The 18034-nt window shown below is 46.7% G+C and overlaps 1 protein-coding gene across 2 annotated transcripts in view; it reads right to left on the reverse strand.

Annotated features, from left to right (window-relative positions):
• Nucleotides 1–370: 370 nt before the first annotated feature.
• Adcy9 (adenylate cyclase 9) overlaps nt 371–18034 on the reverse strand; it is a 127712-nt gene continuing 110048 nt past the window's right edge. For both annotated transcript variants that reach the window (XM_021209372.2, XM_029544431.1), the window contains exons 8-11: nt 14086–14245; nt 12824–12972; nt 10115–10156; nt 371–4698 (exon numbers count right to left, since the gene is read on the reverse strand). In XM_021209372.2, coding sequence (XP_021065031.1) covers nt 3507–4698; nt 10115–10156; nt 12824–12972; nt 14086–14245 — 1543 coding nt within the window. In that variant the 3' untranslated portion in view covers nt 371–3506. The remainder of the gene's footprint in view (nt 4699–10114; nt 10157–12823; nt 12973–14085; nt 14246–18034) is intronic.

Genomic DNA, 18034 nt, shown 5'->3' on the forward strand with positions numbered 1-18034 from the left:
CAACCACATGGTGGCTCACAACCATCCGTAACAAGATCTGACGCCCTCTTCTTGAGTGTCTGAAGACAGCTATAGTGTATTTACATATAATAAATAAATAAATCTTTAAAAAAAATCCCCAGAGAGTGTGTTGTGGGGGGAGGGTCTTCATGAAAACTCCCAACAAATAGGGAAATTATCAAATGTATGTGTTCTATAGCCTGATTTTTAAATGTTTAATGTTCTATGTAAAAAACATTTCTCAACCAAGGTTAACTGCGGTAGGTGAATTCATTTAAAAAAAAATATAGCCCCAGAAACAGAAAAAGGTAGACCCCCTCCACCCCCCCATTTTTAAAGTCATGGTAGGAATAAAAAGTAAATCTTGTCTTGGCTCCAAGTCACTGATCACACACGGCGTGAGAGGAGCCTGCCTGAAGGCAGGCTGTACCAAGTTTCTCGATGAGGAACACCACGAACCAACGTCACGTTTACAACATTTTAATATCCTTGTTTTCAGTGGATGCATTTTGAAATTCTTAGATTTAACAATTTGAAAAGAGCAGAGCAAAGGAAAACATGGAAGTACAAACAGTTGGTTCTTGCTAATATAATTTCAGGTCCTAGGCATGATGCGATTTTCAAAACAACCAATCCAAAAACAAAAAAATGCTTACCTTGAAAATAAAAAAAAAAAAAAATCAAATACAGACTTATCTTTGGATACAAGTGACTGCAGCCCAGGTGATGGTCGCACACTGCCTTTGGCTCGCCGTGTCATGTGCAAATGTGCAGGTGCATCCCGGGAGTGAAGTTAGGGCCGAGGGAGCCATGCGCAGGTGTGGCACATCTGTGGGGCTCGTCAAGCTGTTTGAGGGTCTATAACCGACGAGCGCTCTACGTTCATTTGTGTGGGATAAAATTATGTGTGCTTGATCATACAGATGTATAAAACTGATCTGAGCTGGGGCCAAGAAGGAAAGGGCAATTGCAATGCAAAGCAACTATTTACACACATTCAATTCTGGAGTATTGCTTCCTGCCCTAGGTTCCTAAGAAGTACTGCCACCTGATGGACACTCCAGTCCACTGCCTGGAAGCCCAACTGTCTCCAGCCACAGCTGTTTGTTCAATGCCAACAGACCAAGCCGCACGGCAGGTGTGCTGCAGAGATCCTGTGGTTCTGTGTTGAGGTATGCTTAGGGCCAGGGAGCTGGGAAGGCCCCAGGGGCCTTGCACCCTGAAAGAAGAATGTCTGCACTGGTTCTTCAGGAAGGCTCAGGGTGTTTCTTAAGACCACTGCACTCTGTGTGAACTGCCCTTCAGCCAGGGCTCCATTTGCACAATGCAGAACCGGACCACCTGCTCAAGGTTAGTGATTCTCTCCAGCTGGTTTGGAGGTCTAGGGCTGGGGAGTGGGCTGGGAAAGACTCACAGATCCCACTGTAGCAGAGAAAGAAAGAGAGTTTGAGAGGGAAGGTGTGAGAAGATGAGATGAACTTGACAGAGCACATCTTGAACCAAGATTGCAAACACCCCAACCACTAGCTAGCTCCTCCACGTGCTGCAGCCTGGAGGCAGAGGGCAGACTAATACTCAGTCAGATGAGCACTCCTGAATCCTGACGGCAGGAGCCCCCAGCATGCCCTAAGTCCCTAGCACAAGGAAAGAATCAGGTAGTGTTTTTAAGGAAAGAAATTCTGTGGCATTGCACAAGAATACATTCTTTAGAAGCAAGAGGTATTGTCACAACTTATCTGTTCTTCAAGTTGGAAGACCAACAGGGAGCCAACTGGGACGGGAAATCTTCCAGTCACTAAGAATACTCTGGGGCCTGGCATGGCTTTGCTGCTTGGGTGGCCATCCCAGTTGTCACCGGGGAAGTAGCCAACTAGAGCTAAGATGTCACCTTGCTAGCATAAGCAGGTTCTGTCCACCTTCGGGGAGGAGTGAAAACCGGGCTTAACTCAGATGTGAAAGCTATACAGTGAAGTTTACCAGTGAAGGAACACACCACAGGGCATGGCGTGAAGACCTCCACACCACAGGGCATGGCGTGAAGACCCCCAACAGACACAGAGATGGTCTTCGGTTGTCTCAAGAGCTGCATACCAGCATGACCTGGAAAAATGATGGCGGCGGGGCAGCTGTAGCCTGAGCTCCATCCAGCGTCGACTTGAGACTCAACATGGAAGAACACAGTTTAATTACAAGCAAGGTTAGCAGCCAGGAACTCTAGTTTCATCTGTGACGGGCTGTCTGCATCTCCTTTGGCAAAACAGATGGCTCTGTCCCTCGGTGCACCGCGAGAAACCCCCTTCAAGGGTTTGAACTGGCCAGCAGAATTAAATCCCACCACGTGTCAGCCAACAGTCCGACAGCGGGCGGGACGGACATAAGGTTTGCAGAAGCCCACTCGGCGCCGAGCCAGTTTTACTCTGGATCCCCACAAGAGGGAACAGCACCCTGGGTGGCACCGTGGGCCACAGTGGATGAGACATGAAACATGGAGGGACATCTTGTCATTGGTCAGCTGTGTCCTTTGCAAACTGCCCTGCCCACTCCCTGACTGCTTCCCACCACCAAAACTACCCAGTGGCCCCTCCCCGTAATACACACGTTTTGATAAATAAATAAATAAATAAATGCATCCTCAGATGGTTAAACATCTCCCTCAGATGGGTCAGCTTCTGAGACAAACATCTTCACTCTTGGCTGGAAGACCCCTCTGTGTGGGGTTGGGATGAAAACACGGCTTTGAGATTCCTGAGGCCTGGTTTGTAAGCTTTGTGTCTGGTGAGCATATGAAATCTTGGCCTGCGTGCAGATGAGCCCCTGAAACTGCCCAGTGTTGAGGGCGGAGAGGCCCATTTGTGGGCCACAGGAATGTGGGCCCAGGTACCCGAGAGATGCCAGGAGGGGGCTTGCTTCCAGCCCTGCTCCCTTTTATAGCCCCTCCCCCAGATGAGTTACTGGCACTTTATGTCAGATTCATAAATGCAAGTGTGTGTGCGTGTATGTGCTTAGAAAGGCCAGGTGACTGAAAAATACTATTACATATATAGAAAAAATAAACTGGAAAACACTGTATGAGAAAAAAAAAACTTGTGAGAAAAGGCAATAAAAATGGTATTTTAACCACAGCTTTTTTTTTTTTCCTTTTTTTTTTTTTTCTTAAAGAAGTCAAATAATCCCCAGGGCCATGATTCCACCAGTGGCCTTAGCCCCAGACGCAAGGCCAAACCCTGAAGGCACTTGTATTCCTCCACACTGCTGAATGGATCCCCTGGCTGGGGTGGGGGCAGGCTTCCAGGAAAAAGCTCCCGGGAAAGCAAGTAAAGGAAAAACCGAAATGGGTGGAAATGAACCCTGAATAACTGTGCTCCACACAGAGATTCGGGCTGAAATGACCACGTGACACCATATCTGGGGACAGAAACTGAGGTGCTAGATAGCACAACAGCCTATGGACACAGATGTTACTGCGTTTGGACACGCAGAGCACCTCGGTAGCTCTTGGCGCTGCCTCAGACACTCTTTGAGACGTTGAGCTTGGTGAGTTCATTGGCCTCTTCTACTCCTGTGTCTTCACAGTTGTCCTTTTCTATGGCTTTGCCAAATGGAAACCTTTCCTCTGCTTTGACTGGCTCTCTCCAGGGCCTCTTAGAGGACAGGTGCGCTTCCTTGGTCTGCGCGCTGTCATCAGATCCCAGGGAAGCCTTGTCCGAATACTGAACGGAAGGCACCAAGTTGGCGATCTCATCCGTGGGAGACCGCCCAATGCTGCCGTCCACCTGGACACGGATGTCTGGGGAGATGGACAGCTGGTGCTGGGGAACCACTCCGTTGTCCATGCACTTTGGGTAAAGGTAGGTCTTCATCTGCCCTTTCCCCTTGACATTCACGGTCCCTCGGTAGTCAAAGTCATAACCCATCTTGCTCAGCACGCGGTAGCTCTCTTCACTCACCTGGATACGGCACTCCACACCAGTGGTGTCCATCCTGCTGGCGATGTTGACGGTGTCCCCCCAGATGTCATACAGCAGCTTGGTGGTACCGATGACACCTGCCGTAAGGGGTCCGTGATTAAAGCCGACCCTGAGCTTGAAGTTGAACCATAACATATTGTTGTTGAAGTCATCCACCACGCGCATCATCTCCTTGGCGAACTCGAAGAGGATACGCAGATGCTCCTGTGGGTGGCCACCCTCCTGACACTGGGCTGTGTTTAGCCCTGATGCTGCCATGTATGTGGCCCCGATGGTCTTGATCTTCTCGATGCTATTATAGTCCGGCTTGCTCAAGAGCTCATCAAAGTCACCGATCAGCTCATTGAGGACACGATAGCACTCCTTGCCCCCCTCATAGTTCTCCTCATAGAATTCACTGAAGTTGACAATGCTGGCAAAGATGACTCCCCCACTGTCATGGTTCTTGGAGTAGGTCTGAGAGACCTTGAGCTGCTCAGCCACGTGGTAGGGGATGATGTTCCGCAGTAGCCAGTCAGCCTGGTCTCTCATGCTCTGGATCTTGGTGCGGTGTAAGTCTGCCTCCACATCCCCATGGTAGTGCAGCCGGTAGCTGACCTCGAACTCCCGGTTCAGGAACCAGACCAGGAGGAGCAGGAGGAAGAAGGCGAGGATAAGTTCCTTGCCCATGAGGTTGGCCGGCCTCCTGCCATCCTGTAGCACTGAGCTGTTGCATGGGTTCCTCTGGGCACTGTGGAGCAGAGAGATGAGACATGACACAGCGTCCAAGCCTGCACTGAGATGTGCACTCTGCCCAGTGTGGCTGAAGTACCCTCAACTCATGCGGCTAGACAGTAGCCTGGCTGTTTTGCAGGCTTCATGGCGCTTTTGTTTTATTCATATTTAATTTGATTTCTTGTCTTATGCAGCCAAGGCTGGCCTTGAACTTGCTATGCAGCTGGAGGCGGGCCTAGAATTTATCCTCCTGCCTCCATACCCACATACTAGAATGACAAGCCTGGACTACTAGGCCCAGCTGTAACTGCTTTTTAGAAAAATGCATTAGATTTTAAAAAACAAAACCAAACAAAAACAAAAACAAAAAACAACAAACCTTTTTTTCTCTTCAACTATTTCTTTTAGAAAATCTCAACTTTATGTAAACATTAAGTTTCATAAAACTTGGATGTGCTTCACCTGGGTTTTACAGTTTTTGAATGTTGCCTCTCTGCTTCCTCTTACCACATCTGTAGACACACATGTGACATACAAAGACATACTGACACATGCGAATACTTTTCCCTGGGCTGGAGAGATGGCTCAGCGGTTAAGAGCACTTCAAGAGATCCTGAGTTCAATTCCCAGCAACCACATCTTGGCTCACAGCCATCTGTAATGAGATCTGGTGCCCTCTTCTGGCCGGTAGGCATATATGCAGGCAGAATATTGTATACATAATAAATACATCTAAAAAAACAAACCAACCCCCCACCGACCCACCAAAAAAACCAAATACTTTTTCCTAAACATTTCAAAAGTAAGTTGCTGGGCTATTTTAGTGTGTCTCTCCCAAGATACAGACATGTCCCCTTAGTGATCACAATATCATTACTGAACCCAAGAAAATGAATATTTTGATAGATTTTATTCTTAGGTTTCTAAACAACAGACATCATTTTGCAAAGACGTTTTTATACTTTATTTATTCTCTACTTGTATGAAACTTCACAACCTCCCCATTTCTAGGTAGTTCAGCTTCAAAGTTATTTAAGACAACCTTAACATTTTCAAAAATATGAGATGTATACATTTAAGATATGATAATGCATATACATGTATATACATAATATATGCACGTGGTAAGAAAGTCAGTCAGCAGAAGGAACAGAATAGTCTTTCCTTCAGGGTAACAAATGCAGCTATTTTCTCATGGCTATAGAGTAATCCAATATATGGATGACCACACTCATGCTGAGTAGTTATGATGAGAAATGATGTTTCAAAGAACCTTCCTACCCTCATCTTTGCATACAGTGGGATTATTGAATCATTTTAAATATAGTGCATTTAGAATTTAACTAGAAATTCCCAAGAAGTCCTTGTAAGGGCTAGAGACTGAGCCCAGAGCCTTGTGCATGGAGACAAGCATTCTAGGCAATAACCTCAGCTTTCAAACTGTTCCAGGCCACACTTTCCATTCCCAGATAACTGAACTTACGTCCAGCTGCACTGTCCTCTGGCAAGCAGATGCCACTGATGGGCCCTGCAGCTGAAACCTGAGATTAGCATCTACAGCTACCATTATTTTCCTTTGTGTTTTCTTCTTAAGGCAGGACCTTATGTAGCACAGGTTGGCCTGAATTTACTATATAGCTGAGGGTAACCTTCAATTTCTAATCCTCCTGCCTCCACATTCTGAGTGCCGGATCATAATTGTACCATACCATACTTGCTCAGTTTTTTCCTCTGTAAAAAAAAAACCAAAAAACTGCATACTCAACCAGAGAAAATTTAGGAGGAAAGTAGAAATTAAAAATATGATTTCTCTCCTGTCCTGCTTCCTGGAGTCTGTTTATGCTAACATTTGAACTTCCTTCTTCCTTCCCTGCACCCCTTTCTTGCTGCCCACTTCTATTTTTAACAGAGCTTTGACTGCTGAGATCCTATTAGTTTTATATGCTAATGCATTTCTAAATTGCCCAAGGAAGGTTGTTAGATTTTATATAATGATAGAATTGTTCACTATGTAAAGATAAATGGATATAAAACTGGTATGTCCTCAGGTGCGATCTAGGACACAGAAACCTTAATTCCTTAGCTACAGTATTTAATTAAAGTCTTATTGTTACCTTTGGCATAAGGGTATTTTAAAATAATGGATGTCACAAGACCTTGTGGCACACATCTGTCATTCTAGCCTTTGGAGGCAGAGACTAGAATATTAAGAGTTTAAGGTTACCCTTGAGTACATAGTAAGTTCAAGGCCAGCCTGGGCTACATAATATTTTATCTGAAAGAAAGAAAGAAAGAAAGAAAGAAAGAAAGAAAGAAAGAAAGAAAGAAAGAAAGAAAGAAAGAAAGAAAGAAAGAAAGAAAGAAAGAAAGGAAGTTGAGGCCATTGAGACACTCCCCAAAACACCACCACTAAGCTACTCTGGTAGGACAACTGGAGACTTGGGAGGCCTTGGTTTCCTCTTGTGTAAACCATGAAGACTAGCTGGAACATGGCCAGGTCCCTTCTCTCGTGTCAGCTCCAGAGGGGAGGCTAGCATCCTCAGAGAGGATGGGGGCTCCACCCTCCCTGGAGGCAGCAGCCTGTGGTACTGCGGCCTCTTGCACAGGCAATGCAGGTTTTGCAGAACACCCGCTTTCCCTGAGCTTCCCATGTGGCCTGCTATTAAAAGCTCAGAGTCACCTGTCTTCGCTGAGATCCTCTAGAGCCATTCTAGCTCACTGGGTCAAACGCTTCCCTTCGCTGACTCTGGTGTCCTCTCCCTGTAATATGCTGGACCCTGGAGTCCAGCAAGGCTGGACCTGGAACCTGACATAGGTTTCTTAGCCCAGTGGCTGAGAAACAGGACAGAGTTCTCTATTGTAGGACATCCCATGTTTATTTCACTTATAACATTGAGACAAATGATAATACCTACTAATCTCAAATGCTAAGCAAAGTGAGCACTTTGTTTAACTGACTAAAACATATTTTAGTCCAGCCTGAGGTTCTCTGGCTTTTTTTTTTTTTTTTTTTTTAAGACAAGGGTTTCGGGCTGGCGAGATGGCTCAGCGGGTAAGAGCACTGACTGCTCTTCCAAAGGTCCTGAGTTCAAATCCCAGCAACCACATGGTGGTTCACAACCATCCATAACAAGATCTGACTCCCTCTTCTGGAGTGTCTGAAGACAGCTACAGTGTACTTACATATAATAAATAAATAAATCTTAAAAAAAAAAAAAAAAGACAAGGGTTTCTCTGTGTAGTCCTAGCTGTCCTGAAACTCACTCTGTAGATCAGGCTGGCTTCCAACTCAGAGATCTACCTGCCTCTGCCTGGCTTTTAAGCAGAGTTGTACAGAGGGTCTGGGCTGAGGAGAAACCAATTGTATCTCCTGTGAGCATGGCTTGCTGGGTCCCAATATTGTGACATTGAGGAACAACCCTTTTTAGTAAGTTTCCTGAGGGACTAAACTTAGGTCAACAGGTTTTGTAGCAAGCATGTACTAAGCATTCTCATTGGCCTATACCTTAAAAAACCCAAACCCAACCCAAACCCCTAACCGAAACAACTTTATTATTATGGTATGTGTGACTGGTGAATGCAGACACCCAGGAATGTGTCTGTGGCGTCAGTTCTCATTGTGCTGGAAGAAGCAAGCCACTTGGCCCTGTATTTTGTTTTATTAAGACAGGATCTTGTGTTGCTCAAGCTGTCTTGGAATTAACTGACTATGTAGCTGAGGATGAACTTGAACCTTTGAACCCCTTGCCCTCACTGCCCAAGTGTGGGATTATGGGATATGCCACCACACCCAGCAAGTCTTATTCTAAGACAGGTGGACAAGAGCAGCCAATCCAGTTCTACATTTAAACAGCAAAGGTCAGTTTCCAAGAAGAGGACTGTTGGCATGCTTGTGCCCTGGTGAGTGACTCCGGGCGGGGCCTTGTGTTATGTAAGGACTCCCACCAAGTGAGCGGTTCCCAGTTCTTTCAATTTTCCTTTCCACTCTGAGACGGCATCTCGAGGAAAGTGTTCGAGGCCAGCCTTGACCAAGCTCACTCTGCACTGGACTCATGCAGGTCCTGGGTATATGATTCTACTCTCATAGCTGAGGTTACAGGCCCATACCTTCACACTCAGTCCAAAGGAAGAATCTGAGATGAGTAAATGTAAGAAGAGTAACTGAATCCTGGGGCATCCAACTGTGGATGGAAGCTAAAGTAAAACACACTAGGATCTATTATCACGCAAAGGAGGTACTTGAAATAGCAGACAAAGAGAAAGCAAGGGCCACCTTTCAGCCCTAACCAGCAAGGTTTGGTACCTATAATACTTGGGATCTATCAGGGCTGCATAATACAGTGCCATACTCTATAGCCTAGGCTGACCTCAACTCACAGCAATCCCCTTGCCTCAGGCTGCAGAGTACTAGTCTTACAGGCTTGATGGCCATGGTTGGCATCCGGTCCTGCTTAAGCTCAGCTGAAAGATCAGTGGGGACACTTGCAGCTTGTGCAGTGCCTGGGTGTGATTCCTAGGAGCAGGGGGAATGTGGGTAACATGTAATCGATTTTGTGAACTTCACCTGTGTGGGCTTTATATTCTATGGATGTTTTTCTGTCCCTTCCAATATGTCACTCGGTCTTTTCCTTGTGGGTCTATTTATTATTGATAAGACTAGAAAATTATCTGTCTTAAGAGGGATGGAAATGAATATTTTTCTAGCTTTTATGGTTTAATTATTTTTATTTTTGTGGTATGTGTGTGTGCATGTAGAAGCATGTGTGGCTACAGATCTGCATGTACACAGCACACATAATTTTTATCTCTTACCCTTCAATTTATTTTAAATTTACTTTTATGTTTATAGTAAAGCAAGTGTTATTTAGTTTAAAAACTCAAATATTTATTTAATTCAAACATTTATTATCTCAAATTTCTGGCCAGATAGTAGTATCTTATATAATTAAACTACTTATTTATCATTGCTGTTTGCCTGTGTGTGATGAGTGTAAGGATGAATCCTGAGGGGCATTGTGATAGTCAGAGGGCAGCTGTGGACTGGGTCCTTTCCAACCTCTCTTACATGGGTTCTGGGGATCAAATTCAGGTTGCTAGACTCTTACAGTAAGCATCTTTAACAGCTAAGACATTCTGGCTACTCCAGGTCAAAATATTTTAGATAATAAAATATTTTCTTTGAGAGATTTCCTGTTGCATAAAATTAAACTAACTCTAGTATATGTCTAATGACTAACCACCTTTCCAGTAAGAAACAACTGTGATTGGATACTTCAATATGCAGTTAAATTAATTGCTTGCTTTCTCAACCTGTATGTGCGCGCACACACACACACACACACACGCATGCACACACNCACACACACATAAACGCACACACACGCATGTACATGCATATTTTCAGGAGATCAGGCCTCAGGTTGGAAGCTTACCTGAAATTCTGTGCTGAGTCCAAGGGGGACATCACAATGGAACTGGAAAGAAAATGAATAAAGTATTACAGAAAATAAAAAGGCATTATTAAAAGCAACCCAAGAAGAGTTCACGTAACTTCCCTTTTGGGTGACGTGAGGTAAATATTTGGTCATGATCCTCTGAAACCATAAGCCCAACTCAGCACTTTCTTCTGTAAGCTGCCCAGGCATTTTATCACAGCAACACAAGAGTGGTGGACACCTTCTCTTTTGTAAAAGGTGAATTCAGGCTTTTGTTTACTACCTGGCAACCACTGCCCTGCTAGTCCCAGCTACAATTGGGTCTGGGCTGTACCTCTGAGAACCCTCCATATAGAAGGGGTCTTGGTAAGGTTCATCCATTAGTTCCCGCCAAAATCTGCTGTTTGAATTGTAGTAGGGAGGCAGATGGGAGGTCCCTACTTCACTGCTCTGGATTCAAGAGGAGGATGTCACCATGAAGGGTTCCCGAGACGCCCGAAGGTAAAGGCTGCTAATGAATTCCACACTCTTTGTATAAAGCATTGTGATGACCCTGAGTCCAGTTGTTCCACAATGGCAGGAGAAGGTCGAGAATCTCACTCAGTGCAATTGCTTGTCACAGCTTTCCCTCAGATACTGAACTGCAGCTCTAATTCAGATTCCCTTTTGCTCTTGCTTTGCCGAGAACTCGACTGTTTCACATTGCTGTGAATACAGGCAGGAGACTGAGGACAGTCACCATGTTGCTCCCTAATCACCAATACGCTGATTCAACAGGCTCTTGATACTGCTGATAAAGCATTTAGTAAAGTCATGGTCCTCGGGGACATCAATGCTAGAATGTTAGATGTCCTGCAAAGCACAACGGAGAACCGTCCCTGTCACTGTGTAACACCCTGCTCGCCTGCTCTCTGGCTTCATGAACATGTGGCTCTCCAATGCAGCTGGGAAGCACCTGTCTAAGTTACCGGAAGGGCCTGATACTTAGATGTTTGTTACATAAACAGAAGCTTAATGGGTTTAAGAGATCGCAAACTATTAACAAAGTATACATTCTGCTACCCAAGTTTCTATTCTGTTTCCAACTGCATGTTTAGTAGACAGAGAGTAAAATCCTCATAGCCAGTTGCTGGCATAACAGGAAACTTGAGACACATAACAAACCAAGAAGCAAACACGATGACCCCGGTGGAGCCAGCAGAGGAAAGACCTTCACTGTCATTATCCACACAGGGCACTTCACTGTGCCAGATGGGACTGGATCGGCCTCGCTTCCTCTGTAGCCCAGGCTACCCTCAAACAAACTTGCTGTCTTTCTGCATCCACTTCCCTATCACCAGCACTGGGATTACAGGTGTGAGGCACCATACCTGACTCTTACTGGGTTTAAATGTCCCTGTCATTGTATAGCTCCATTGAGAACTGGTCCTGTCTCCGGAGGTTCATCATGTGACTTTAATCTTTCTGTCCACACCATGCTTTCAGGTAGCCCAGAAGACGTTCTACACAGCCAGGGAAGACCTGAAACCCCTGATTATCCTGCCTCTGCTTACCGTGTGGTGAGATTACAGGCATGTACCAATAGAGTCTTGTTATGAAGCTTAGGATAGACTGCCTGCCTCAGCTTCCTGAGTGCTAGGGCTACAGGCCTGCTCCACTCTGGCTTTCCCTCTTGTCTTTCCTCATCACGACTCTCTCATGTAAAATATTTCAGGCCTTCTTTTCCTTTTTTTTTCTTCTTTTCTAAAGAATTATTTACTGTCTATGACTAGACTGTAGCTGTCCTCAAACACACCAGAAGGGGGCATCGGATCCCATGACAGATGGTTGTGAGCCACCATGTGGTTGCTGGGAATTGAACTCAGGACCTCTAGAAGAACAGTCAGTGCTCTTAACCAATGAGCCATCTCTCCAACCTGGTCTTTCCTACTAAGATTACAACTTATTCACAAAAAAAAGTTCAAATATCCTACAGTAGTCATGTGTCTTGCAGAGGCAGGTACCCAAGTACATCTATATTCAAATATATACAGATTGCATTCCCAAATCCAAGTGCGTAGGATCTGAAGTCTTGTGGAATTCTGAATATTTGCACACAACTGGTGATATAAGTATCTTTTAGTGATAGAAACTAAGTTGAAATCCAATGTTCATTTATGTTTCAATATATACATGCTATACACACAGCGGTGTTGTAGGGTGTTATAAATGATTTCCTTTTTCCTTTCCATATGACTCTTAGGGCTCGCCGGGCAGTGGTGGCACATGCCTTTAATCCCAGCACTTGGGAGGCAGAGGCAGGCGGATTTCTGAGTTTAAGGACAGCCTGGCCTACAGAGTGAGTTCCAGGACAGCCAGAGAAACCCTGTCTCAAAAAACCAAAACCAAACCAAACCAAAACAAAACAAAAAAACCACTCTGCGGGCTCTTTATTATGTTTTGAGTTGTATGATGCTTAGTTGTGTGTGTGAGTGTGTGTGTGTGTGTATTTGGTACTCCTGGGGATTGAACTAAGGGCCTTTGCATGCTGGGCAGGCACTTTACCACTGAGCTACATCCTCAGCTGGTTCTCTTTGAACATATGTGTGCCAGAAGCTATTTCAAGTCATGAAGGAAACGCATCATGCAGCAGCACTAACACAGAACTGCTGCCGAGCCCTAAGAGACGCCAGGCGAGGGCAGCATGAGGTAAGAATGCAGTCACACCTGTCCTGACACAGGGAGATGTGGAGCAGAAGCAGTGGCCCAGCCCCCACGATGGTGGCGAGAGAGGACCTCATCCAGGAGCTGAGCTGGCAGAAGTTACAGTAGTGTACAACGGCCACCAGCACCGCAGAGCCAGTGAACATGGTGACCTGCAAGAGAAGACACTGTTAGTATAGCCTGTGCCACCTCTGCCACGTTGCCTCCATCCTACCTGCGTGCCACAGAGTGAGAGGACCACCCACCCACACTTCTGTTCCGTATCAGGCATATCTGGTACCACTTGTGATGGCTTGAATGTACAATGTCCCCCACGGGCTCATGTGCTTGTATACCTGGTCCTCAGCCAGGGGTCCTCTTCTGGGAGGTTGTGGGGTTTCTGGGAAGTGGACCCTAGCAGCAGGAAGGGGATCTCTGGAGAGAAGGGCCTTGAGGTTTAGAGCCTGGTTTGTGTCCTATCTCATCTCTGTTTCTTGTTTAACCAAGTTGTAAGGAGATGAAGGGTCACAGCACACCCCACCGTGAAGTCCTTCCCTGATTTGACAAGCTTTTCTCTTAAGGTCTGAGCCAGAGTTAATTCTCCATCCCTTACAACGTTTCTCATTAGGTATTTGGTCACAGTGAGAAGTAGTAACCGTGAAATGTGCAGTAAGTCTTCCTTTGGGTAACCTACTGGCTTTAAAAACAGATCACTTATCTGTCCCATGGCACAGCATTTTAGTTGCACGTCCACACTGCTAGGAGACTATTCCTCCAGACAGGTAAGATGGCACACGTCCCTTTGATAGACAGGAAAGGGAGGCTGCTTACTGGGGCTCTACCACTGTGAGAGGGGCCACCTTCTAAACGCTTCCTTCAGTCCTGCTGTGACCCACTGAGAAGTGATCTGATGCTAGGACCCAGATACTCCTAGGCAGTTCTATTACACTCAAGCACACCGCTTTAGATCTCATCCATTGTGGAGTAAACTCCAAAGCTCCTCCCCAGAGCAGCAGCTACTCCAGGTGCCAGTCAGAGACTTAGCATCTGTTATGTGCCACCATGTACGTGTGTATGCCACTGTGTGTGTGTGTGTGTGTGTGTGTGTGTGTGCCACCATGCCCAGCTAGCGCATGCTTCCTGTTTTAAGAGGGCGGCTGGGAGCCGGATCAGAGAGTACCTCTTTAAAAACTTCAATTTTTAGCCCTTCCCCACGTAACCAGACTTAAAGTGAGAGAAGAGGTTAGGGGGCCTGGAGGGCGTGGCGACGGCCTGCGGACACTTACATGTATGTTGGTCTCAAACTCAGAGGTGATGTGTGAATAGACAGCCAGGGCAGGAAGTGACACCAAGATTGCCCCAACGCAGTGGCGAGGGAGCCAGCCAGCGATCCATTCCAGCAACCGCTTTGTGCATATCATGACATCCTCTAGGAAAAACACCATTCTGGACACAGAAGGGAGAGGTTCAGGAGCAGAGGGTTAGCATGCCATACTTTCATCTGTCCCATGTTGCCATTTCTGATACCCACCTGGGGGCAACTGGCCATACACAGAGCTTCACATCCAACTGTAAGGTTACCATTTGGTCAAAAGGCACTTGTGAAAGACCTCTGGAGGTCTGTGGGGTTTGCAAAAGTTGTAATAACCCCCCAAGTAAAGTCTACCATAAGTCAAGAAGTCCTCAGGGGGCTTCTATCTAGAAGTGTTCTACTGAGTCTTTTGGGAGTCACAATGGGGGAGGGCTGCTGCTGACCAGGGATAGAGATGCCTTGCCAGGCTCACACAGTGACATTCTCCCTTGTTCCACTGGGACCCACAACATCTCATCTACTACCTCCTTCTTAGAAACACAGAAGTGAAATGCTTGCTGATACACCGCAGCCTGGGCTCACTGAGTGTGTGCACAAGCAGGCAGTTTCTTGAGGTGTTAGCTCAGCTGCAACTGAACAGATTCGGTTTGGGTTGGGACATTAAAAGCCATCCATCCTTCAGCAAATTAGGTCACATACTGAAGACCGTTCACTGCCACTAACACCCCCTAAACCCCCATCCTGTGTTTCCAGCTGCTGCATTCACAGCCTGGATTGAGGCTATGACAAATACAGCAGACAGCCGTTGGTTGTTGCTTTGTTTGTTTTGGTTTTTTGAGGCAAGGTTTCTCTCTGCGGCCTTGGCTGTCCTGAAACTCACTCTGTACACCAGGCTGGCCTCAAACTCACAGAGATCTGCTTGCTGCTGCCTCCTAGGAGCTGAGATCAAAGGCGTGTGCTACCACCGCCCGGGTAGCAGACAAAGCCTATGACTCTTCTCACCGCTGTAGATCTGGGCTACCTCAGGAAAGTGACGGTGCTTTGATAAATCCTCTGATGAAGAGTAGGGACTGAGTGTACAGCTGAGAACAGTGACTAGGAAAGGTGAGGACCCTTTAGGGGACTCTGGGGTAGGGTAGGAGAGGACACTGGAGGAGAGGACACTGGGACATTGGAGTAGAGACTCAGAACTTTCTTAGGCTGTTGCTGAGGAGTATGGACAGGCTCACTGTCTTGACATCTAGTCAGGGGCATCTCCAACATGCCCAAAACTTGCATCTTTGGCCTTAACCCTATACATTCAGTCATGACAGAAACCCCTAATCCTCTGGCCATTGCTCACAGAGACTCAAGTACACTTTTAGGGTCCCTGGGCTGTTCTGGCTTCATCAAATCTAAATGAAGACACAGGACTTGGAGCATAACTGAGCAAAAAACATGGATATTTTTACAGGCAGGACTCAGGGCCTCTAGAGAGGAACACAAATGGAGCTGAGTTCCAGGAGATAGGAGGCGTGGAAGACGTCAGTACGGTCCTCAAGATCATACAGGTTAAAAGAAAGATTTACTGGTCTCAGTGACCCTCCAGGCACTGGAGTACAAGAAGGGGCTCTAAGCTGGGAAGCTGAAATACCAGCTTCCCCGGGGAACCTGTGAAATTCACCGTGTAGGCACAGGTGTGGAGAGTACACACAGGCACAGGTGTGGAGAGTACTCACAGGCACAGGGGTGGAGTACACACAGGCACAGGGGTGGAGTACACACAGGTACAGGTGTGGAGTACACACAGACACAGGTATAGAGAGTACACACAGGCACAGGTGTAGAGAGTACACACAGGCACAGGTGTGGAGAGTACACACAGACACAGGTGTGGAGAGTACACACAGGCACAGGTGTGAAGAGTACACACAGACACAGGTGTGGAGAGTACACACAGGCACGGGTGTGGAGAGTACACACAGGCACGGGTGTGGAGAGTACACACAGGCACGGGTGTGGAGAGTACACACAGACACGGGTGTGGAGAGTACACACAGGCACAGGTGTGGAGTACACACAGGCACAGGTGTGGAGAGTACACACAGACACAGGTGTGGAGTACACACAGGCACAGGGGTGGAGAGTACTCACAGACACAGGTGTGGAGTACACACAGGCACAGGGGTGGAGAGTACTCACAGGCACAGGGGTGGAGTACACACAGGTACAGGTGTGGAGTACACACAGACACAGGTGTAGAGAGTACACACAGGCACAGGTGTGGAGAGTATTCACAAGAACTGTTCCTTGGGGTAACAGAAATGTCCTAAACTACATTGTGATTATAGTTTTTACAACTTTCTTTTATATATATATATATATGCATGCCAGGATCCTGAGTACACCACTGAGTCTCATCCCCAGTTACTCAGTTATTTATGTAATCAAGTGAGTTTGTTGCATGTGAACTCTCAGTATAAAATTCATTTTGTTTTCAATTTTCGTTTCTGAGGTTGGGTTTCATACAGCACAGACCAGCCTCATACCCGGTTGTTGCCAAGGAGAACCTTTAACCCCTGGTCCCTTCAGGCTCCACTCTCTGAATGTCTGAGATACTAGGTATCAGTACAATGCTTATTTATAAAATTAAAAAAACCCAGAGACGGTGGCACAGGACTGCCACATCAGGTACTCAAGAGGCCGAGGCAGGAAAATCGCAAGTTCAAATCCAGCCTGGGCTACGGAGTGAGTTCAAGGCCAGCCTGGGCCACAGAGTAGTCAAAGCCTGCATAGGCTACAGAGTTGAGTTCAAGGCCAAAGTAGGCTCCTTAGTGAGACTCTGTCTCAAAAGAAAAAGAAAGTGGGGATGTGTCTGTCTGTGACATGGTACTTACCCAGCATACGAGAGAACCTAGGTTCCGCCCCAGCACTGCCCAACAACACACACAAAAGAAAGCGAGAGGCCGAGGCAGTTTGGCTTAGGTTCTACAGCAGTAGACCCTGGTAAGATTGTCTTAGAGAGTGGAAACACTGGGGAGCGGGGACTGGAACAGGACGGTTGTTTGCTGTGGGCAGGGCTTGATTATGAAAGAGAATTTAAGAGAAGGTGCAGAACCATCAGTTCAGCTAGGGGAGAGGGCAGTCTCTGCTGCAGGGTGGGAACTGAAGGACTGTGGGTGACAGAGGAGGGAGGGAGGAATCCCATCCCAAAGGGAGAAAAGATAAAATGTGGAAGTCTAGGGGCCAGATCTAAGCTGTTCTTTTGTTGTTGTTGTTGTGTTTGTTTATTTTTCTGCATTGGGGTGGTGAGTGGAAGTAGCAGGAACCCACAGACAAGGTACCTCTTGCCACTTCTGTCTTAGCTCCTGGGGCAATTATCAGTGGACTGAACTGGCTGGACATGGTGCAAGGACCCACGGTCACAGTAGCCAGGAGACAGGTACGTATTGGGATGGGTGTGCATGCAAATGAAGTTCTCTGGGCACCCACCCGCACCTAAAGGACACGGAGAAAGCTATGATCTTCCCAGAACCTTGGGCTGGTCTCTTGTCTATTTAAATATTTATTCTGCTATTCCCATAGGTCACTGTGCTGTTCAGCCACCGTCAGAGAATCTCCTTGAAACAGATGGGAACACAGAATCCTACAACTGAACAATGTGAGGAGAGTCAGAGACCTCAAAAGACCCAGTCCTAAATGGGATGTCTTTATGAAAGCCTTCATCAGGGTCAGGGAGCTGTGGAGAAGACAGGGTGGGAAGACTGTAAGATCCAGAGGGAGTGGATGATTCCAGAGCCAACAGGACCGACGCACACACGAACTCACGGAGACGATGGCAGTGTGCACAGGGCTTGCACAGGTCCAAGTCAGATGGGGTCCCAAATCTGAGAGGGGAAGTGGACAAGAGCTCCCATCTAACCAAGAAGCTTTCTGCAGCTGAC

The sequence above is a fragment of the Mus pahari genome, chromosome 12 (assembly GCF_900095145.1).
Source record: "Mus pahari chromosome 12, PAHARI_EIJ_v1.1, whole genome shotgun sequence".
Taxonomy (NCBI): Eukaryota; Metazoa; Chordata; class Mammalia; order Rodentia; family Muridae; genus Mus; species Mus pahari.